This window comes from Macrobrachium nipponense, chromosome 20, assembly GCF_015104395.2.
Source record: "Macrobrachium nipponense isolate FS-2020 chromosome 20, ASM1510439v2, whole genome shotgun sequence".
Lineage (NCBI taxonomy): Eukaryota > Metazoa > Arthropoda > Malacostraca > Decapoda > Palaemonidae > Macrobrachium > Macrobrachium nipponense.
The window spans coordinates 14,167,672-14,192,712 of NC_061089.1; the positions used below are offsets into that span (position 1 = coordinate 14,167,672).

The window sequence follows — 25,041 nt, forward strand, 5'->3', positions numbered from 1 at the left end:
AGTTACCAATTTCTTTTTTTGATCTTGATAGTTTTGCTGAAACTACAGTGGTTTTACTGGGCCAAATAAAGCTCTTCACTATTGCTACCCGTTAGGAATCACTTATCAGTAAAAACCCGTTCAACAAAGATGTAACTCAACTGACTTAGTTAATAGAACTCAGTCGTAAAGTTTAAGAAATCTCCAAGGTTCATGTTCACTAAGTTGAACGTGCACATAACAGTATGTACCTGCCTAAATACAACAGAACAGAAAACTCAGTAGTTTCACAGCACAACAAACTCAAATTTCCAGTATCAATTTACATTGAAAAGGCATCATGAAGAGGCAATTTGTGAAGTCATAATTTATTTGAAAAATAATACGATTCCAGTCACACAAGCACAGGTTACACAGTAACCTATTTATGATTGATAAATTAAACGGAATGTCGACTCGCTTGAAAAAAAAAAAAAAAGTGGGAAAAGTAGATGAGCGTTACTCCTCCTGCAAAGTATACCAGTCAGAACATATCCTACAACGTGGGGACAATGTAGTCTTTACTGAAACAAATCTAACCCCATGACCTTACCCTTGAAAACCTGACACTAACAAACATAAGCAATGACTCCAATAATTATCACTAGCAAAATAAAGGCCAGTGAATACAAAATTTCTGCTGGGAATACGATACAGAATGAGCATTCGCAAAGACCTCATCAGAAATAAGATCATTAAGGTCATAACATTCATACATCTAGCAATATACACGGCACATACATCAAACCATTAACTAATGGTCCAGAAATATTGTTTTTCTTTGTTAAAAAGGTAACATTGAACGTTATTATATACATTCAAGATTACAATACAACCAGTTGTTTGAAAAGGAACATGTTACCATTTTTTTTACAGTAATAAAAACTGTTCCTTGCCTCTTAACGATTATAACCTGACAGGTACTTTAAGTATGAGGGGGAAAAAATTGCTAGCACCTACACAGTGCTTCTATCTAAGAAATGGTACAAAAGGGGAGAAAATAAAGAGCCCATAGGGTTTGATGAGCCACATACGAAAAAAAAAAAAAAAAAATCTGGGTAAACTTGGGGTAAAGGACTAGGCTGTAGCAGTAGCTTCCGCTGGATCTGCAGAAGCTTCTTCAGCAACTTTAGCCTTCTTCCTAGGAGTACCTTCAGTTTCCTCTGCTGGTCGTTTTTCTGTGCAGGGAGATGTCAACATTAGCCAAACCAAAGACAGTGCAAATACAAGGATATGCCATTTTACATTTAAACATCTGAATGGGAAAACTGCTGCATATGCAACCCACATCAAAATCCACTGCCACTAATAATAAAACTAACTGGTTCACTTAAGGTAGATTCTTGGGTGAGCCCTACGCCTGAGAGATGTTCGTTTGGCGGACGCTGATTGGCTGGGAGCTGCCTACCTCCCGATACCAGACAATCAGTGGCCTCCAAACAAACTTCTAGTAAGCATTTGGCTCATCCAAGAATCTACCTTAAGTGAACCAGCTATGGTCAGAATGACTAAGCCACCAATCCTAAGTGCCACAATAAGCTGATACAATCAACTCCTTACCTGACTCTCCATTGGTAGCAGCTTCTGCCTCTGTATGACCATTCATTTCTTCATCGGCCTGTAAAAAAAAAAGTATTTTCATTCAAAGACCAAATTCAAGTATCTCTTCTACACAACTTGAGTCACTAAAACTTTTATGTCTGTTAACAGATGCGACTACTAACCTTGCCATTAGTCTCAGGTGCTGATCCATTAACTTCCATTTCTTCTGCCTTCTCCTCCTTTGCCTCTGTCTTTTCATCTTTTTCTTTGACTTCAGTTTTTTCCTCTTTTTCCTTCTTTTCCTCCTCCTCTTTCTTGGCAGGTTCTTCAACTTTCTCTGCTTTTTCAGTGGTCTTCTTTTCTTCCTCAGTTTCAGCAGTCTTTGTTTCTGCCTCAGGCTCCTTAGTTTCTTCAGAGGTCGACTTTTCCTCAGATTTCTCCAAAGTTTCTTTGGGAGTTACTTCTTTATCTTTAGTGTCTTTATCTTTAGTATCTTTATCTTTAGTATCTTTATCTTTAGTATCTTTATCTTTAGTATCTTTATCTTTAGTATCTTTATCTTCAGTATCTTTATCTTTAGTATCTTTATCCTTAGCATCTTCATCTTTAGCATCCTCATCTTTAGCTTCTTTATCTTTTGTTACTTTATCTTTTGTTTCTGTCTCTGCCTTGTCACTCTCCTTCTCCGTCTCACCCTTAGCTTCTACACCATTTTCCTTTGGCTTTTCAGTTTCTTCAGGAACTTCCTTGGTTTCTTTGGTTTCCTTGGCATCTTTGGTCTCCTTGGTGACCTCAGGAGTTTCCCTAAAAAATTAAAATACAAATTATTCATGGAAAATCATACTTTAGCAAGAAAAAGTTTAAATGAACAGCCCTCAGATTCAAGCCACTAGTAAAATTACTTCATTACAATTAATTGAGCGACACTGCATCTGCTCACAAAGGAAATATGCATTTTTCACTTTTACAAATTTGCATTTTTCATAAATTCATAATTATCTAATTTAAGAAGCCAGGTAAAAAAATTATACAAACCCACATAAAATGTGGCTAATTACCTGCCAACATGCATAGGCAATGGAAAACTCTCCCAGCCACTCCAGGTGGAATGTTTAGAAACAAGGTATCGATCTTCAAAAATAAAAATGCATTTTCTTTCTCTCTACAAGAAAAACCATTACCTTCCATATGTAAAACATGGGGGTGGGGGGACAGTCAAGAAATTGCGACTTACCCTCCACCCAAGTAAGGCAGCATACCTATCATGTGCATCAGCAAGGGAAGGATGACAACCAATGTTATGGTTACCAAGGCCGTGTGTGTACAACTGGCATCTTTTAACCACACTTCAGGAAAACAATGAAATGTAATATAAAACTTAGGGCAGGGGCCAAGCTGGGAACTACTTAAGTCATTCAGCACTCTGGATATTGAGTACGTAAAAAGGGTTTACAGGTGTAACTAGAGGAAAACCTTTCAGTTGCCATTATGAAACAATTGAGAGGAAAGGTACTGTAACAAGAATGGAAGGGTTTGCAGCCAGGGGCTGATACACTTTAGAACTTTAACCTTTAATGGACAGATACCCTTATATGTATAGCAATAACAGGCTTTCAGTGGAGATTCACTTCTGTCAAGTATCAATGTGACGCACCATTGATTAGAAAAAATCGAGAGGGGAGGTTCCAATACTTCTATAGCCCACAAAATTACTAAAGGCAACTTTCAGACTAGTCAAGATCAAGAAAAATAGCAGCTCATGAGTAGTAGTGATTTAGGAGCATGAACTGCCTAGAATATATGTTTAAAAAAATTACTCTTAAATATACACAGGGTTGCTGTTAGTTTTAGTTCAATCTTTTATGATAGTATGTGTCAGTTATAACTGTACTTCTGCAAAGAAATATTAGAAGACTTATAACCCAAAACGTTCTTTACTCTGTAAATTTACGTTAAATTTGCAACAAATGTACTCTTGTTATTCATTTTATTAGTTTTTATATTGTGAGCAGTACTTATCATTTTAAAATAAAATTTGTATAAAAAAAAGTAACTGTAAAATAGGCCCCAGAAGGGTTTGTAAATAGTAATTTTCAACTTCCTGTAGAAAAAATAATTTTATCTTTCTAGATTTTTCCTTTAAACTTTGTGTTCGCATATCTACCTTTCCACTAATAATTTCCCTTAAATTGACAGACCTCAAAGTTTCCCCGGCAGGAAAATAGAACTTACATTACCATAGGATCAGCCAACTGCACAAATTGAAGTACCACAGGGCCCACAAAAGTGCATCTTTCACACAAGTGGTTTGGAGCAAAACACCTGCCCTCTAGTAGTCCTTGCCTAGGATATATAAGGATTCACCTGCCCTCTTGTCAAACTCGCATGCCGAATGGACATCCTCAATAAGCCAGAACAAGACAAATATGTACTTTTAACATAAAGAGATCAACACTTGGACCTATATGGTCACAAAGGGATGGTGTTGTGAACATGACTAAATACTAACAAGAACGACACTTCCTCCCAGTGCCATTATTCAGTCTTAGTGACCATGCAATTTGTCCACTGCTGATAGTAGTAGGAAGTCTGCGCATAGACAGTCCACAAATACCTTCAGAATGAAACTACAGAACTTTTACATCCCACTAAGGAAAACAGCATTCACAGCAGACAAAAACTTTCAAATCCAACAGCATGGAGACAACCATGCCCTATTTTCAGAAAAGGATGAGAGTAACCTTCAACAGGAGATAGTCTTGCCTCCTGAATAATGCTACAATTGTTCCAATAACCTACTCAGGCAACTTAAATGAGCAACACTATCATCTCTGAAACTGGATAGAAGCAAACTGCCCACTCATGAACTGTAAACTGGGAGGGAAACCACCCAATGTTTTTCAACATCTGATCCTGAAATGTATACACTGCCCAAAGTGCTGGGTCTGTAAAGATGTGCAACTCATGTACATGACCTATCTACTTTAATTCTGAAAACTGAAGCACTACCAGTGGGAACTTAATTCCACAAGGCTATTTCTAGAAGCAAAAGATCTTTCACTGTTGTTCAACAGAAATGACAGTGCTGAATGATAGACAGCAGCTCGGCAGTGCTTCAGTCATCACTAAGTACATATGGGTACAAGAATGGACTGCCAAAAAAGAAGCTGGTTGAACCTGTATGGCAAGAACTGCACTCATATCAGTCTTCAAGTGTCTCCATTACTGCCTCAATATTCAGATTCAAGAGATGAATCACAACTGACATGGTCCTAAACTCAAAACCCATTCTTAACCATATCCTATCATAAGGCCTAAAACTCCTTTCAAGGACCAAATTAGCCCACAGGCTGATGTAGAGGAAAGTGAACATCTGACACCACATTCAAAACTTACCCAACCCTGAAGATAAAAGATTCCACACTTACAATACAATGACTACAGCAACCAAAAGAAGACTTGCACATGCATAGTTCACTGCTTAAACGGAAATCATAGCTCAAGTGAAACTATAATAAAAGCAATATATAGAAGTTAAAAATTGTCAAAGCACCAGTGATCAGTTATACTAAAGTTGGAATTATTTCAAATGGGATGTGCCAGGATTTCAGATCACCAGAAATTATCTACATAATCACAAGAGGAAAACCTGTTACAATTTCAAGTATCAATGCTAATAAAGGGAATAACTTAAATGACACTTATCTAAGTTGATTTCCTTTTCATTGTGGACACTTTTGTTTGGGTCTCAACATTGTTCATCTTTCTGGAAGATGAAGACTAGATATTCAAGGACATGAGTTCCAAGGTAAAAAAAAAATATGCGGACCACCACCAAACGCGCCCAACAAGAACTAGTTATAAAACACACACACACACACAAAAAAAGGGGGGGGGGGCGGCAGACAAAGTGAAAACAAGACCTCTGAAACTAAACCTAAAATTGTGCTGTCCTTCCTTCTACTGCAATTAGGGTAAAAAACCACATGGTACATGGGTGGACCATGTACGATCAATGTGTACAACCCCAAGAAAAGTACATTATAACGCGTCCAGACACCGGAGTAGAGGTCTTTAGCTCCGTTTCTCACCAACAAGAAGTCGCGTCTGATGCCAATCTCCGATGTCAGGACGCGTTATAATGTAATTTTTTTGGGGTTGTACACATTGATCGTACATGGTCCACCCCTGTACCATGCGGTTTTTTACCCTACTCAAAAAGGTTAACAAATATTAGACTTAAGTATTAACTCCATTGATATTTTTTGAGGGTCCGCTGTAACACCCCAAGGGGCCAGTACATTTGGCGCCCCAATCCCTGGTGGCTTTCTTTCGTATACGCGGGACAGTTCCTTGCAATCCGTGCAGTTACTGAAACGAATTTGCCCATTAATAGCTTATTGCAAGTCAATAAATCCTAGAGCAGGGTTACACCGCTTACTAAAGCAAGATTTTAACATGTAAAACTACCTAATATTTAATAGAATCATACAGCACCAAATGCAAGAAATGCATGGAGCGCCAATATTAAATTAATCCCTCCATTAACAAATAACACAAACACTAGTTATACCATTCCCTGTAAAAATCTTATCTAGCTAACTGAAAACTACCATTCACAACTTTAAAAGGCAACCAGCAACAAAGAACCTTTAAAAATGGTACATCCACTCCACTCGTACGGCACCCTCCAGCGTCAAATTCAACCAAGGACAAAGGAATGTGGGGATAAAACTTAGGATGTACGTGATGTCTCAAGATCCTTCTATTGACATGGAACACTGGACCGATGTTGGCTTTCATGGCGTTTTTGCGTTGATTTCAGTTTCCTGCGTACATTCATTTTTATCTTTGTAGTTTGTTACCTACTTGACATATTTACTGCACTGAAATACTTAAAAATTCGTGTTACAAATATGTAAACTAACCACTTACATACTTTTCAATCGTTAACCATTGAAAGGTTCCGTTTTCTATTCTGATTTTAATGCGGGCTCGAGGGTGCAAATTCCTTTCAATCCAAATTCAAGTAACCCTGCTGGCGATCTCCCACCTACGAGGTGTACAGCATTTCTACAAATCAATCGAGTAAACCAATATCGACCGCCTTTGGTCGCACACGTTACCGTACTTCCCTCGAAGTGAAAGTAAAAGGCTGGTCCCTTAAACGTTGATAGCATGCCTGATACGCCTATCGTAATCTGCTTCATTTCCAGGAAACGCAGCACAACAGAATGGGGGGGGGGTGGGGGGGGGGGAGAGAGACAGCAAACCCACGTGGCAAAAACAAAAGAATTTTACATGAGCCTTATTCTACTTCAGGAGATCGAGACAAAACAGAATTCCTCCCCAGACACTAAATCATCTCTAAGGCAGCATGACTGCGCCGCAAGCCTAGGCTTATGAAGACCCGGCCAAGACAAAGGAAGGACTCTCCCCCACGTGAACATCGGCCATTATCGTCTAGACAGCAAGGATTCCACCAGTTCAGATTTCCTGTTAACCAAACAAATCAACTGCACCTACGTGAAGAAATTCCTCCATCTGCCGTGTTAAAATAAGCATCGTAGGCTTAAAGAACAAATATGGCAACTCGTGCAAATTATACCCACGCTAGGCCTACCAATCGCAGCCCACGTTAGGCCTAAAATGATGATCGTAACTTCGCAGATTCTATCTGACACGACGTAAAAGCAATATTTATTAAATACTTCAAGAGTAACATCCCGCTTATATTTACATTACAAATGAAATGCCATACAGAAAAATTAAAACATCCCGTCAATAATTTCGCACCGCGAAAATTAATTTCCCGCCAAACCGGCGTCGTCGGGTCATTGGTGACGGGGAAGGAGAGAGGGGGAGGGAAGCGGGTCAAAGGTTGAGGAAGAAACCAGTCTCACTGAATAAAAAAAAATAATCTTTGAGACAACCCTTCCCAACCATTCTCCAAAACAACGGAACACGGAAATGACTATAAAACACGGGCATACTTACAAAAACACGAGGAGCTACAAATTTCCTAATCCACTTTTCGTCATTTCGGTTCAAATCACAAAACTTCACAATCCACACGGCGATAAACGCCATCCGTGAACACTAATTCACGCAAGGATATGTAGACGGAAAAAAAAAGCTCACATTCACCCACACCGGCCTTCCAGCTCAAGCACACGACCGGCAACTCGAAATAAATTCATATAAAATCACTTTTCTGGAAAAACTCCACTTTCTACATAAAAATTGCTTTATACTTACACAGCCTCGGGTGCGGTATCGGCCATTATGACGAATATTCTAAGGAATTAAGGAGGTTAAAAAAGAAAGGAGTGAATGAAGAGCGGCACACCACTGAGGTCTGCTTTACTCCGCGTTTGTCAGGCAAGAGAGAAGATTCCGTTGAATCGCGGCATTTCCCGCGCGCGCTGCGGCTCCCACAATGCACCAGCGCCGACCAATAAAAACGCATCGTTTCCATGACAACACACTCCGCTCCGCCCCCTTAGGAGGAGCCAAGTTGAGATTTACGTGCGCCGTTGCTAGCTTGATAGCGGTGTGAGTATTGTTTTGACAAAAAACGTTTATAAAAAATTATAACTGAATGTAATGAAGTACACTGTAGTATTCAATAATAATTTTGATTAATAATCATGGTAATTTTGAAACTGCAAACCAAAATACTCCAATCCTTTATTTTATATGTGGCATTCCTTAAAAGCGCGGGCCATCTGACAAGACAGCTGCTGTTAAGGGAAGCCAAGAGAGCACCAAACCATGGGCTCGAAATACACTGTAATCTTTTGAAAATAAATGCTCACGCTCTTGTGAGAATTTATACCATAATGAATATGCTCACATTGACTTAGAAAGTTGTTTTTATCGGTATTGATGTCTGTTGATTAACTCCCTTTAGAAAATCTTAATGCAATACCTGTTGCTATTAAACTCCGATAACAATGTATACCTCCTTTTTAAAACTAATGAAGTCAATTTGAGTTGGGATCTGTTGACGGCTACGTACTCATTCCATTAAGTGTATGTAAAGCAAAATACATACTGTAGCTTGTCATTTATACATTATTTGCATTTATTTTAGTGTCTGTTAAAATTTAACCCAAGAGTAACTACCTTTAAGGTTATTGAAGTCAAGAAAATAGTGTGCTGCAGTTTATGGAGAAGGTGGGAGGAACATGCGAGCTAATTTTAGAAATCCATTGACGAGAGCTTGTATATTGGCTGGCGCCTCTCCGTTTCTTCGAGGGAAAATTATCCTAAAAATGTAAACGGTGAGACCAGATTAACATTAACATTGCATGTATAGTCTTAATAGATTGTCCCTGAACCTGAGTGGAGAAATGTTTCTAAATGCCTCGTCTGCCACCTTTGCGTACCATCTCGCTCTTTAATCTCTCTCTCTCTCTCTCTCTGTCGCTCTCTTTTCAACCCCCTTTCATCCTCATCCGCAGCCGTACGCCATTTCCCCGAGGGGTGAGCGGTCGTGAAGGCCAAGGAGAACTTTTGGATGGAGGAGTCATCGAGCTTTCTAGGGGTGATGATTCGCTAGCCTTCTTTGCCTTTGCTTCCTCGGATATCGCCAAAACCAAATTGGCTTTGTACTGTTTACAGACCTTTCTAAGGCCGGCCCTCGCCAAAACGAATCGCACATAATATGCATGATCCCCAGTATCAAAGTACCCGACAAAATAAATTGTTTTTATTTACAAAGTTTTATGAATATTCATTTTTATTCAGACATGCATAAACATGTTTCCTTACCGCATTCACCACAAACTCTGATACTTTGTCTTCCATAACCACGTTTCCTATCAATCTTTTGCCAAGCTACCTATAAGATCGAGACTTGACAAAAGGAAATTCCGGAATAAAGCTGTTCTAGTCCTTAACACTATTTAGGGGCGATCTTTACATTTATAAAGTGTATATCGATTTATCAAGCATGTAAAGTTGAGAATATCAGAGCAACAGGCAGTCTTGACAAAAAGCGCCAGGTAGTATAAAATGCTAAATTATAGTTGTTAGTGTCTGTTGCTTGACAAGTTTAGGTAATGAAAGTAAGATGCAATACACCCATGTTTTGAGTAGTAAAGAGTTGCAAGCACGTCAATTTCCAAACGTGCATACGAAGCTCTAAACAGCTTTGCAGGAAAATGGGATGTTCATCTCTTATCGCTAAATTAGTGCTACAATATAAATGCGAGCTTTCATCGCCTATATTTATTCCGTAAAAGAAAAAGCACTGAAGACACAATACGAAGGCCACTGCTACGTTCCCTTGGTAATGGCATGTTTGTGGGAGCATTTCTGCTACTCGAGAATTCTAGCCTCTCCATAGTCTTAAGAAAACATACAGTACATCCGTTCCACCTATTTATTTGTTTCTTCAATGAAATTGGCATATTTTCTCCCTTACTTTATACACAGGGGATTATGTATTCGCAAAAAATAAAAGAATCGCTGGCCGACAATTTCATTTAATCCATTGAATTTGATCCGTTAACGCGTGAACGAAGTTTTACTCTATAAAGATTGTTATTTTGTTACAAGATAGTCTCATAAATCGTCATGACTTGTTCATTCGAGAGCTGTAGTGCCGATATAACAAATTTAGTTTTCGTTAGTATTTTCTCCTGATGTTGTAAAGACAAACTTCCCATCTACGTCATATCTAGCATCATCTGCAAATATATAAATGAAATATACTTTTTCTCCAGTATTTTACCTTGTCGGGACCTTGGTATTAGTTAAGCACTGGTCAACACAAAGAGATATCACTTAACAGATGTTGCCGATGTTACAACCGTCTGCGGCTATTCTCAAAATTTGGACAAATTTAGCTTTTATTTGAGCTTGCAGAGTACACTTCGGAAAGTACTCTCCGAAAGCTTAAATAAGAAGTTTCAATTTTTCCAAATTTCGGTGGGCTACGTACATCATATTTTAAAAGTGCACGGATAAGCTAGTGTTATAACTTTGCTATATATAGATATATATATATATATATTATATAAGTGTGTGTGTGTAAAAGATGGCCATGACCTTTGTCTATTCCTCTCTGAAGCAGTTATCTCGTTCTCTCTTTCCACCCATACAAATCCCTCCTCCCCCTCCCCGCCCCACCTCTCTTTCTCAGATGATTCAACCAGTGATTTCTCGCGCGCGTTGGCCTGGATTTTGCAAGCCAGCCACCGTACGCATCCGTCATCACATGGAAACCCGATGATGGGATGAAAATGAGTCAGAACATTAACTCCAGCTTGAAGTAGGAACGTTGTGGCTGGCAAGCGGCATTGAAAATAAGTGGTAGCCATCACCGAGAGTCGTTATACCAGGCAAAGAAGGGTTTTCTTTAATTGACTGTGCCTAAAATGAAACACCATGAATATTTTAGGAAATAACACCAAACTGGTGGTTGCCTTGACTTCGAGATAAAGAATTATTTTCTCTAAGTCATTTACCGATGTTTTAACGATATTCCTGAAACTGTTATAATGCCGAGGAAACCGATGCCGTTTCGATATTTTTTTTTTTCTCCTACCCTTTAATAAAAGATAATCGATAAGAGAGGGGATCTGGTAAGGGGAAATCCTCGTCTTTATTGATTCAACCCAACAACAGAAGGGGAGAGACCGGTAACCCATTCCCCACCAAGGAGGGGACGTGAGCTCCCCTCCACACCCAGCAGAAGAAGAAAAAAAAAAACATCGAGAGTAGTATTGAAACGTTCAATTCAAGTATTTCGAATGAGTATCGAGCACCCAGAGAGCAGGAAACGTCATCTTTATGGTTCAATGCGTGTTGGTCAACTTGGGTCACTTTCCTCTTCTTGTACTAGTGAAGTATTGACGGCTAACTGGTACCCTACAGTACGTTGAGATAGCTATCACTCCCCTCAAACAATACCATAGCATTTTCCCCTACCAACCTCCTCTCCGTAAGGACGCCCTTTCTGTTCGCAGTTTTTTTTTTTTTTTTTCCTCTTTTTATGTTGTCCTAACGTTTACGATCATCGGTACTGCTTTGTAATTATCTTGAGGTGAAAATAATACGACTAAGCGCGTTTCAATATAAATATAGTAGTTAGACCTATGTTAAACTATTTTGATATTAGTACCATTTTAATCATTCACTCAGTGGGTTCTTCCCCTCTGTTTTATAACGTCGGAAAACAACAGTCAACAGTTGTTGTTGTTGTTGTTGTTATACACCACTTCTACAGTATTAGGGAAGTTAATCAGTCACCCTTTTCGGTTGCTACTCTGTTTGCAGAATGATTATTTCAGTCGGATTCTCTCTCTCTCTCTCTCTCTCTCTCCTCTCTCTCTCTCTCTCTCTCTCTCTCTGGTAACCTGATTAATGTATTCCATTTTCCCAGCTCACGCTTCAAGTGCCGCTAATAACCTCTCAATCCTAGGTCTAAGTCTACAAATACAAACTTGCTATTGCTTTTCTCTCTTGTTTTATTCATGCTCACTGCCACCTTCTCCCAGTTACGGAACTTTTCCATCTAAGTAATCCGCTTTCTCAAGTCTTGTTTTTACCCATTTTTATAGGCTAGTCACTTGGATATCTAAGCATTCTTCACAGAATCCTATGTTATGTTCGAATTTTCATTTATGCATTGTATTTCAGTTTGCTATTACCATCAAATAGGGAAAATTATTATTATTAATATTATGTCGAAACCGTCACGCTATGGCACTCTATCCCAGTTTTTCCAGAGAGAAAATGAAGTCAAGGAATTACTCTGGCCTTCTTTGCTTCAATCGATAGACCAAACCGGTGTGGAACTTGTGCAACAGGTGTTCCTGCACTTGCAGATCCGCTCACTTGTGTCGATGCATGTTACTTTGACATGGTTAGTGATATTTTAAAATAAATTCGCCTATTCAGCTACATGAACGACACAGAGAATGAGATATAGAGACATCCTACCTAAAGCGCGTTCCTCGACCACAAAAAATGACTTCACCGGTTCACCGCCCATTCTGTTTGAATTTATGCGAACTCAGGCTTGTTGAACTGCTCATTCCCTCCGTTCGAAATGTTCACAAGTTTCTGAGGAAGTAATTCACTTTCCCTGCCTCGCGTACAAAAAAAAAAAAAAAAAAAAAAAAAAATCATATGCAGATGAAAAGGTGTAAGCGGTGGACATAAGTCTAGCTTTGTTCATAAGTAACCTTGTGTGGCGTACACTTGTTACACTCAGCACTAAGTTCTTGGCTAACACTGACTCATCAACGCAATGAATGTAGGAATTGATTTCCATCCACCACTGGTTGCGGGAACTGCGGACGTTCTTATGAGTCTATTAAACAGTGAAACTCAACCGCTCGTTTTCATGGCCCGTCTTACCGTCTGGGCACATCTGGTAATTGCCCTGTCTGTCTGTCCAGTCCTTTGCATGGCTAGTCATTTAAATAACTATTATTTTAATAACAATAACACCAGTAGACTGATGCATCCAAGGGCCAAGGTCACACCTGTAAGTCATACTTCACTTATGAGACACTGAAGTCAATATAATTTTTCCCCTGAGACATTCGTTATTGGTACAGATTCCATTACTTCTTTCTCCTGTGATATTTCATCCTTTTGTATATATAGTTTGTCCTCGTACTTCTGTTTTCCTCAGGTTTATTTTGAGTCCCATCTTTCTACATAGAGGATGCATTCTGTTAAGTAAGCATTGTAAATAAATCCTGTGCTAGGAACTTAGTGTAAAAGAGAGACTGAAAAGGAACAGCTTCAAATTCTAGAGGGATTTGATGTACTGCAGATCAGCCTTCTGTGTAAGTGTGTTAAGCAGGTTAAGGTTGCAGAATTATTATTATTATTTGTTGTTGCAAGGCTGTTCACCCGTAATTTAAGCAGTATGAGAATGAACATGACAGTGATTTGTGTCATGTCATCTGGAGCCACCCCCTTGCCACCCTGTTAACGGATATATATATATATATATATATATATATATATATATATATATATATATATATATATATATATATATAAAGAGAAACTTCTCCTACCATTGATCCCATCCAGTCAGAACCAATCATAGGGACGAAACGTATTGTCGTCGGCTGTGGCTATCAAGACAGGGACGGGAAATCCTGGCTTGATTTTCTATGAATCACTGATAAATTTGTCACATAAAATAGACTTTCGTTTTGTTTTACTCGTCAGTAACTGTCTTTTTGTCTTATGCCATTTGGCGAGTGATTAATCCTGCTCTGTAGTTCTCAGGAGAGAAGGAAAAGCCAAGGCATAGTACTAAAACGATTTCACTTCCGTAGATTCATGTAGTCACTCGTTTTTTACATTTGGAGCTTTTTCTTAGCCTTCATATATATATGTGTATATATATATATATATATATATATATATATATATATATATATATATATATATATACTTAAGGCCAGTTACTTCGGGTAGTTTGGATAGTCCTGATATCATATGAATAATTTAGATAGTTCTCACAGCTGCTTGATTTGGTCACGATCCAAATGCACAGTGTACCAACTTCGGAGTTCTACCGAAGCTCTCAGTTATGAAGTTTCATACATTTTTTACTAATGCTGTATAGATTTAACTTGACTAGGGCAAATTTTGATTAGGCTCACCACAAATGCAGCGAATTGCAAATATTTCTCTCAATGGCATAAATGAAAATCATAGCATCGAAACCAATGTTTTGTATTGGAATTTTTCTAGTCACAAAAACGCTTCCATTATGCAATATATTTTGCCTCGTTGTTATGGCAAATGCATATATTTTCTATTTTTCACTTAAAAATGTATACAATCTACAGTATTGATACCACCATGTAATAATGTTCTATATTTTTCTTTCATGTGCAATACATATAAACCATCTTTAGTCATTCAATTTCGCGTTCATAAAACATTAGGTATCACCATCTGCAAGCTTCTGCATGTAGCTAATCCACATGCAACGTAAATCATTACAAACTTTTTGCTTTTACTTTAACTTTTAATACGCAACACTAATATTCAAATGAACATCAGATTCAGACAACACATGAAACCGGTGACCTTAGCACTTCCTTTTTTTCTCTTTTCTTTTGAGAGAGAGAGAGAGAGAGAGAGAGAGAGAGAGAGAGAGAGAGTTGATTAGACTGGCTACATGCCAGTACGTTTTTTCCTTATTGAGCTGACGGTAAACATCCACGGGCGATATCACCGAAGCTGCAGAGATTTACCAACACTCAAACAGGGACAGAACATAGTTAACAGAGCACTTATCAGCAACAGTGCATTTCGACAAGTTGAGCCATGTTTTGTAGAGCGTGGCTTCTCAAGTGAAAATAACTGAAGGTGTACCGATTAGTACTGGTTCATCTCCTTTCAGTTCACTCGGGAAGTTTTTTTTTTTTTTTTTTTTTTTATCTTTCTCTCTCTTTTGAAGCCTGTTGTTTGCTGAATTTCTAGAAACCAATACGATTATTATTTTATTTACTCATTTCTAACTAATAATAATAATAATAATAATAATAATAATAATACAAGACAGACTAAAGAACTAGCTAGCGATGACACATGGCAATGGCTACAGAGGGGAGGGCTAAAGAAGGAAACTGAAGGAATGATAACAGCGGCACAAGATCAGGCCCTAAGAACCAGATATGTTCAAAGAACGATAGACGGAAATAACATCTCTCCCATATGTAGGAAGTGCAATACGAAAAATGAAACTATAAACCACATAGCAAGCGAATGCCCGGCACTTGCACAGAACCAGTACAAAAAGAGGCATGATTCAGTGGCAAAAGCCCTCCACTGGAGCCTGTGCAAGAAACATCAGCTACCTTGCGGCAATAAGTGGTACGAGCACCAACAACCTGAGGGAGTGATAGAAAACGATCAGGCAAAGATCCTCTGGGACTATGGTATCAGAACAGCTAGGGTGATACGTGCAAAAAGACAAGACGTGACGTTGATTGACAAAGTCAAGAAGAAAGTATCACTCATTGATGTCGCAATACCATGGGACACCAGAGTTGAAGAGAAAGAGAGGGAAAAAATGGATAAGTATCAAGATTTGAAAATAGAAATAAGAAGGATATGGGATATGCCAGTGGAAATTGTACCCATAATCATAGGAACACTAGGCACGATCCCAAGATCCCTGAAAAAGGAATCTAGAAAAACTAGAGGCTGAAGTAGCTCCAGGACTCATGCAGAAGAGTGTGATCCTAGAGACGGCGCATATAGTAAGAAAAGTGATGGACTCCTAAGGAGGCAGGATGCAACCCGGAACCCCACACTATAAATACCACCCAGTCGAATTAGAGGACTGTGACAGAGCAAAAAAAAAAAAAAAAAAAAATAATAATAATAATAAAATTTTCCTCGCGAAAAGTACGTGAAGCTGAAATAAAACTAGGAGAAATGTGCGCTTATAAAACGTCCAGACCAGACATCTGGAAACCCCATGGTCGCGTCCGGTTCTGAACACGGGATCTCCCCAGATGGTCGTCCCGGTGGGGATGTGCGTAAGTAATGGCCTCCAGACTCCAGTTATCAGTATTATATTCCTGAAAAGGTTTTAATTTGATTCTTTTATATCTGCCGTTACAGGAATTGGCTCTATTGGTTCTGGAATCCTCTCATTTCCTTTGTATTTTTCCCTTCTGTTATCTTTTCGTTTATAGATTAAGGAGAGCATACAGAAAAGAACGCTAGCTATGATTTTCATGAGAAGTGTGACGGGCTGATATCGGTGAATAGGCCTAGTGGTATAAGATGTTGCTGAGGGTCGCTGTTTGCTAAAATTAAAGCTAGTCGTAATGAGTCTCTATATAAAATGACTGACATGTAGGTGTCTTACATAGTTGTTTTAAGCTCCCAGATGATCTCTTGGAGAAATTTCAGTGATGTTGATCAATCTCGAGGCACAAGATAATGAGATAGTCCTGAAGTGCTGCGCCATATTGTGAAATGATTTCATTAATGTCTCTTTTTTTTCATGTTGGCGTTGATACATGAATTCGAGAATTTTAGCATCATATACCACTCCCTTTTAGATAATGCCTGTCTTTTTATTGTGATTCCCTTACTACTGTAATCAGACAATGAGTTGTTTTCTTGTTTATGCATTGTTTTAAAGAATAAACGTCATGTTCTTGACATTCTGCTTTTTTTTTTTTTTGGGGGGGGGGTGGGGGTTGATGAGGTAAAGAATGAAAATTTACTATTGAGGCAATGGAAAACAAAGTGAATCAATCAAGGGTACCTAAACCTCAGAATAGTAAAAAAAAAAAAAAAAAAAAGGCAAATCTACATCAACAGAAAAAGATTAATAGAGATTTGTGTTGATAATATGGCACTGAAGACATTAAACTATGTGGTCTTTTTTGAAGCGTTTGAAACTAAACAAGAAGACTCATGCTTCCCAGCCGGAATCTGAACGTTCTGCAACTACATATATTTATATATTAAATTTACGGTAACGGGATATTTCTTGTACTTGGATGAATTATACTCTACTCACGTTTTCGGGAAACGAAACTCACTGCCGCAGAAGTCCCTGACTCATTAAAACATGGTTGTTGTCGCCTAGGCACCCGGATGTTGGTCTATTGTAATCAGCTTGCTACTGTACAATGTTGATGTTCATTACACCCATCCTATTTCTCTCTCTCTCTCTCTGATATATGTCATTCAGATAATTTTGAATTCGAGACTGTACTCTGTGTTTTTCCATCTGTCCACCCGCCTGTGGTGTTTGCGTATGGTAACACTGCGTCCCGGGCTTTAGATAGTTGCGGTATGTGTAAGTTTTAGATAAATAAAAGGATATATGGACGTACATTTGCAACTGAAAAGTGTTTTAATAATTTACTGTATGCGAATTACACCATTAATATTCGAAATAGGATATTATTGTAATTGTTGAATGTAAGCTGAATGTAACTATATAATAGTAACTAAAACCCGGGACGCAGTGTTTACCATACGCAAACACCACAGGCGGGTGGACATATGGAAAAAAAAACGAGTATAGTATAGTCTTGTCCAGCTGATGCATACGTATGAATGGAAGGAGAAGAGCATCTTAAGAGAAAATTGGAGGGAAATAGCTAAGATTGAAGATGCAGGAGTGTAACAGTCAGTAGGGGCATGTCGGCAAGAACTGAAGAGAGGATTATAAGTTGTTCTACGGGGAAAAAAATGCATAACTTAGTCCTAAGTTACAAAGCTTTCTGCTTTATGCTTCCTCTGTTCACTTTGGTTTCTTCTTAACCACTTTAACTTCACCTTGCGACAATGTTATTATCTCATAAAAAAATATCCTTTGGGGGTGACTCTTAGGATTTGTTAATGAAGAAAGTATCTTTAGGAGCTGGAAACCTAATGCCTTTTCCTAGCTTAGATCTAAAGAAAGCACGAGATATGAACTAGGTTGGGCAGGGCTTAACTAAATAAAAACAGTTGATTTACTAAAATTGTATGAAAACTTTCCAGTATCTGAAAGATTCTGTAGAACTATTAGCCTAATTCTAAAGCTCCCGTTGAACGATCATTATCGTTCAAATTACAGGAAGTGTTTAGACTAACGTCACTTCAGAAGATATAGATCTTTTTAGACTCATAGGAAGCCGTATTACTGGTTTTACCTGATAGAAGTACGCAAGACTCCCTGTTGAAGCAGGATTTGTTATAAAATGTCTGGTGGCACTTATAGGAATCGAATTTCGAAAGTCTGGATGTTTACGTAAATTATATTGTGCGTTGTAAATAAAAATAGAAATCTCGTTTTGAGTGGAACCAGGCTCTTCTGCGTTTCGACCTTAGACCAAGGTCCAAAGAAAGACAGACAGCGAGTGGGCCACGATGCCCGTGGATTGACTTGCCCATACTACTATCGTAAATCGTAATCGTACTTTTATAATTATTATCTTAATAAAAAAAACTTCTGTCTACCTTCTAAACAAAGTTAAATAGCTAAATTGCCGTGTATACAAAGAACTTTAAGATTTTGTGGAGAAAATGTGTGCAGAAATAATTTTTACCACTTACTAACGGCTCGAAAGTAATGAATGATTCATTGCATTATTTCACAAGTAGAATGAGTCCCGACTCTTCAAGGTAAACTGCACCAGTCCTATGTATAAGAAACAATGACATCTTAATGTTACTCTGTAAATATAACATCTGTATGTACATTTTGTAGTATGTAGTGTGAGTTGGATATTTAGCATTTTGACGATTACAGTGTATTTGGGTTAAGATCAGTCACACATAGTCCACAACTCGCATTACTTAACACTACAGCATAATATAATGTAGGAGAGGAGAGAGAGAGAGAGAGAGAGAGAGAGAGAGAGAAGTGTCTCGTAAAACCGTCATTAATCATAAGTACATACTGTGTTATCTATAGAATGGCGAGAGGCGAGAATTCCTCATTGTTCCCGTCTTCCGCGAAGGTCCAACAACAACAGAATGTCCGTCAGCCAGTGAGCAATACGTTTACCATAATTACCTATGATTTTTTCCATTGACGACCTATTCACATTAATTCACAAAAGGGGCTTTTGCGAGTGGAAAAAAAAAATGTTCTCGTATCCCCGCCATAACCATTTCCCGCCAAGGCCAAAAACACGCGCAGAAACACACAACACCCACTCTCCCACTCACCTCTCAGGCTCAGCCCTTGCTCTCTCTCTCTCTCTCTCTCTCTCTCTCTTTCTCTCTCTCTCTCACACACACACACACAGCAAAGCTCGACCTGTAAATCGGCCGTGAGGCTCACAGCAAACTATCATTCAGATCTTCTTTCTTTGACTCATAAACCTATCCACTCATATCAGGCCATATTATGGAGATAGGCCTACACATTAGAAATGTATATGACAGAAACTTTGTGGCAATTGCAGGCATGGAGTACCAAAGTATCATTTACTGTATACGTACCTGGCGACCTCCCTTGTCATAGAGATAAATGATTACAAGAAAAACTCCCCGTCCTTCACCAATTTTTGAATTGAAACTACACATGCTCACTTCTTACATGTATGTATATGTGTGTGAAAGAGTGTGTTGTGTATGCGTATGTATAGCTAATCAACATTCTGTGTTCGTTTGCTTTAAGCATTCACCATCCTTATGACTAACGAGCAGAGCACATCGTCTAGCACCTGCTTACGGCTTGCGCCAGACTTTACTCGATTTTTTTTTTTTTCTGTCGGGATATACTAGCCCCTTTGTTCAGGGGGGAAGATTAACGAAAAAAACCCTGCTTAAATTACAAGAGAAACAAGTTGATGCACAAGTTATATAGTAAACGACGACGACGAAGAAACTGCTTAAATTACAAGAGAAACAAGCGGATGCACAAGCTATATAGTAAGAAATGTTCGTAGAACTGAAATTCCTTTTCATGACTTGTCACTGACAGGCAAAGAATGAGGTCTTTTTCCAATGACAATCAAGCTGATGATCATTTGTAAAGAAATTAATGGCATTTCGTGTATGACTTATCAGAATGACAGTACAGTGAAGTTCTTTAAAAAAAATTACTTAGACTATCAGACTAATAAGTACTGGGCTATTAGGCCCTGGTTACAACACATCCCATGGATTCTTCACTACCTTAAGGAAGTTGTTCTTCGATATTAAGATTTTTTATCGGACATGACTACATATGAAGAAAAGCGGCGAAAGATGCAGGTTATATCGTTTGATATTTTTAAAGCCACTTACATCATCAAGTCACAGCGATTTTTGTCCTGTTAAAATTCTGTCTTAGACACAAATAAACAAATACTGTATACAATATTTACCAAACAGTAGAATGTATTATTTTTATTCTATTATTAACTATACTCACTTTCAAGGGATTGCTATCATTTCACTTTCTTCCTGAGTCTAAAGTCTGTTTATACCAGATTGTAAACGTGCCGGTATCAGATCACCAAACCGTCGACCACTTACGAGTCCTGGGCTTGATCTATATAAGGACTGGATCGCAAGAAGTGATAAACATTACTTGGGGATGTGAGTGAGTCAGAGTAGGAAAGTTTCTCCTTTTTGAGCCGCATTGCTTGATCCTAATTACACACACACACAAACACCGACACGTACACACACACAAAATGGGATTTAACAAAACAGACCTGCTTGATAAGACTAACGTAGATCGCACCCTAAATTTCTAGTAGGTGAGGCTTGTCCAAACCACGGTTCTAGACCGTGGTCCAAACCACTGGCCAGCGAGAGAGAGAAAAAAATACAGTCCGGTAGACAGGATATTTTTACGCTATTTTAAAGCTATCGGTTACATCTGATTAATACGAGCCTATCAAACCAGTCTGAATTTTATCCTTGAAATAATGGGAGACAATTTGAAAACCGCAGCTACTGGACCCAATATATACAGCAGGCGCTTAACATCAGCTTGGTAATATGAGATTCGGAATTTTTGTCGGTGAAAGATTTTTCGTAACTAAAACTTTTCATTTTTTTGTGGGGGGTGGGTGGTTGTCACTCGGCCATCAGTTATTTAATTATTTAGTTGTTTACATTCTTTTCTTTCATCTGTGTGCACATGTGTGTTTCATCTTTCAGAAGCGACGTCAAACCTAACGACCATAAAAAGAAAAATTAAAGATGAGTCTAATGGCGACGAGGTTATAGTCTCCTTGGATATGTAGTGTGCCTTAAATCATAAGAAATGGAGCGACAAGTGGCTACACATGTAACTTGAGAGAGAGAGAGAGAGAAAGAGAGAGAAGGCTTCTTTCTCAAAGTGAAAGACCGATAGAACGACGCGCAAAGATAACGATTTCCTTACCATTAATGGATACCAAGAGCGCAGTTACCATAACAGGTGAGCAAGCAGTTACCTAAAATCCAGTGATGTACACTTTTTATTTTTATTCTGGTTTACTGTATCGATAGTTCACTAGGCGCAGGGAACAAGAAATAGATGTGATCGAACTATTCGTACCGTTGGCAGCTTCAGGAACTTATAAAAAGTGTATACATTGAAGTTAGGCTAATATACTCATGTCAGCAAGGCCTTGCGTCAAACTTTATAAGCGAGACATGTAGCCCAGTGTTCTAAATTTACTTTGGTAGTTCCCCCACCATAATGTCTTCGAACGGAACGAGAGGAGAAATTATACTATGAGACTTGAGACATCTCATTTGTTATTTTTGACATAGAGAGAGAGAGAGAGAGGACAGGAGTTATAAGAAGTCTAAAGATACGTTATTGAGACTAGGTAATGTGACATTTATTACTGTTTTGATGGACGCGCGTGCAAAATGCTCTCGGGGTCATTTTAAGGGTGACCAAACATTTATCATAACGAGAATGGAGCTGATCTAAAAATTTTGTTTTCACGTAATATTCAATCTATTATGGAATGTGATAAGATAGATTGGTTGTTTTATTTTTTGTGCACGCTGCTTCCACAGCCTTTCTCACTGATTTTTTTTTTTTTTTTTTTTTATAGTGAGAGATCGTACCGCCATAGACCTAACCTGCGTATTTGATGACACAAGGACCCTCACAATTCCATAATAGTCCGGTGCTGAAGTCTTTTTGTAATTTTTTTTTAAAGCAAACTAATATGTATTTTTATTTAAATGTTTAGGGTGCCATGAAATGTTTTTTTCTCGTGGTAATCGAAGTTAACAGAATGAAAAACTTAAAACAAGCAATTTTGAGAATATTTTTTTTTCACATTTTGAGAACGTAATACGGCACTACACGAAAATACATATACAACGTAATAAGCAAGATAGAAACCCTGCCCCCTCCATACATGTACAGTGCACAAAACACTTGACAAGTTAATTTTTTTTATTGTAAATTTTTACATCCATATATATACATATTTTTACATAGTAATCTCATGTACAGTATACGTATGCTCTATAAAAGACTACAATATGTGGTTAACCCACAACATAAAAAATACATCAGTGGGACAGGTATTGCTCGTTAGTCTTTCAAGCCAAGTTGCAACCCTAGTTGAAAGAGCAGAATGCTGGAAACCCAAGGACCTCAAAGGGAAATGCATTAAAATAGACATGAATTCTTATCTCTTACTGACTGCGATTAACTACGTATATATACATAGACGTACATAAATTCGCTGTCATTTACCAACTACGCAATAACAAAACTGGCAAATAGGCTGCATTCCTAAAGGTCGTGAAACCAGGTCATCAGGTGTAAGGGCTGGGAGCTGAAGGCCGCCAGCGATGAAACAAGACAGATTCTTCTGTCGCGGGAAGGCCGGTTTGACATAGAATGAAACGGGTTTAATTATATGTAATGTCCCCATATCAGATGTTATTTTGATAATGTAAACGTTGTGATACTTGAGCCAAGGTTATCGTTAACTGTTACAACGCAGTTGATGGAACGGCCCTGAAAGATACCTCTCAGCCTAGATCAGCCATTCCTGGCTCTTTGCTGTTCAAAACTTGTCTGCCAACAGCCAGGGGTAATTTTATTTTTCTCTCTCTCTCTCTCAAAGGGAAGAGGGGATAATGTTTCTCGTACCATGCAGTGACAAGGGAAAAGTAACTTTGCTTGTATTTGCAAATGTGTTAACTTCCTTTCACATTAAAAGTCGCCAGTGAAAGGGATTTTACGGTCCTTGCATCTGTCAACAAAACTGATCACTTCTGGATGGCGGTGTTGCTGAGAACAGTGTCTTACACTTAACCCAGAACCCACATGGTCATTCCTAAGGTCCAGAGAAGGTTACTTACTTCACGTGCGACCTGTAGAAAATATTGCTCCAAGTCAGAATTGTCTGTGTATATTTGTCTGCGTGCTTGAAAGATAGTACTCTGTGTGTGTGTGTATGTATGCAGTTTAATGAATAAAATGGTAAAAGGTCGACAAGGCGTAATCGAAGCTACAGACAAGAACCCGTGCCGTCAAGGATTCCAGTACCTTCAGCACCTCCGCCCACCACCTGGGGTATAACCAAGGTCTTCGTCTATTCCCAGGACCTTGGGCAACGTCTCGCCTTGGTCTGTGATATTCCACAACTTTTTTTTCTTTTGTTCTGTATAGGGAACTTTTGGGACGGGAGTAGTTCGTATGTGGGTTGTATTTTCCCCGTTGAAGAACCGGGAAAAAATCCGGGGTTGGTTCAGATTAAGGCGGCAAGGCGTTGAAGCAAAACCACCCCCGGCAGCCTTGGTTGAAGGGGATAAGAGCACATTAATCCGGCCTTATGACAGCTCTGTGTATCCGGATTTTGCAAGATTGTCTCAACTGTACAAATATTTCCCATGTGTGCAGAACCCCGGTTCCTTATCATAATTCACAATCATATTTTACAGCATTTGTCATACTTTTAATTACAATTATTTCAAATATCATCTACCATCCATTAAAGTTTTAAAGAATATTCTCCAGAACAAAAGTTGCCCCCATTCATGCCTGACGTCAAGGTCAGAGAGATAAGCTGGAGATAGCCTCTTCGTATGTAAGTCAAAGGTCAACACCCTTTGTTAACCTTATCTCTGCCTCGCACTCACTTAACACTTGTCTTCGAGTGGGTGGAATAAAGTGCTGTAAGTACTTCTTGGAGGAGACGTGCTCGGTAGTTAGTGACGAGAGATGACTAAAATTCGCGGGGAAAAAAATATGGATACAGACAAGAAATATTGCCATCTTAATTGGCCAGATCACCTCCTCGGAGTGATCCGTCTTTAATTACACACGAAAAAAGCTCGTTTTAGTGACATGAAGCTCTGCCAAAGGTATTATAGTGTACCACACTTTTTATGATCATGTTTTTAAGTACCAATATCCAATTGGTTCCTAGCCACGTAAAAATATCTAATCCTTCGGGCCAGCCCTAGGAGAGCTGTTAATCAGCTCAGTGGTCTGGTAAAACTAAGATATACTTAACTTTTTTTTCTCCTCCGTGAGAGAGAGAGAGAGAGAGAGAGAGAGAGAGAGAGAGAGAGAGAGAGAGAAATGTCCCTGATTTAGGATTATTACTGTACTACATTTATAGTTTACTTATAGGGCATTACATAGATAAAGGATTAAGACATAATAAGAGCTAAACATCACGATTATCCACTTCTCCGTGTGAACTCTGATACAGGAGCAAATAAAATTTACTCCTGTATTTATGCGATAACGGAAGGGTTACCTGACGGCAGTTCGTTATAAAATCAATAGGTTTAAACTAGTTGCAACAGGTTTGTCTTGTGTCGGATTCATTTCAGTCGATCATGTTCAACTGCACATTTACATCGTGTAAAGGATCCTTCCTGTATCCTTATGCAAGAATAATGGTGCATCTCCAAAATTTAAGCTGTATCCCCCTTGGCATTTAGACTAAAAAAATGACTGGAGTTGGGAATGATGCACTCCAAAGTTTCATCAACTTACGTATGCTTCGTTATAAAGTATAAGTTAGTTACGATTTTTTTTTTTTTTTTTTTTTTTTT

General features: G+C 38.6%; 1 protein-coding gene and 1 long non-coding RNA gene across 2 annotated transcripts in view; one reads left to right on the top strand and one right to left on the bottom strand.

Moving 5' to 3' along the window:
• Positions 1–331: 331 nt before the first annotated feature.
• LOC135222028 (protein starmaker-like) lies at positions 332–7,975 on the bottom strand. Its single transcript, XM_064260156.1, has 4 exons — positions 7,819–7,975; positions 1,743–2,364; positions 1,579–1,636; positions 332–1,196 (listed from the first exon to the last, which is right to left on the bottom strand). The coding sequence occupies exons 1-4, from the start codon at positions 7,842–7,844 to the stop codon at positions 1,096–1,098; spliced, it is 807 nt and encodes a 268-aa protein (XP_064116226.1). The 5' UTR covers positions 7,845–7,975; the 3' UTR covers positions 332–1,095.
• A 12,800-nt stretch (positions 7,976–20,775) lies between these two features.
• The window catches only part of LOC135220734 (uncharacterized), a 28,513-nt gene continuing 24,247 nt past the window's right edge, over positions 20,776–25,041 (top strand). Inside the window, exons 1-2 of the long non-coding RNA XR_010315779.1 lie at positions 20,776–21,004; positions 21,172–21,433. This is a non-coding gene — a long non-coding RNA (uncharacterized LOC135220734). The remainder of the gene's footprint in view (positions 21,005–21,171; positions 21,434–25,041) is intronic.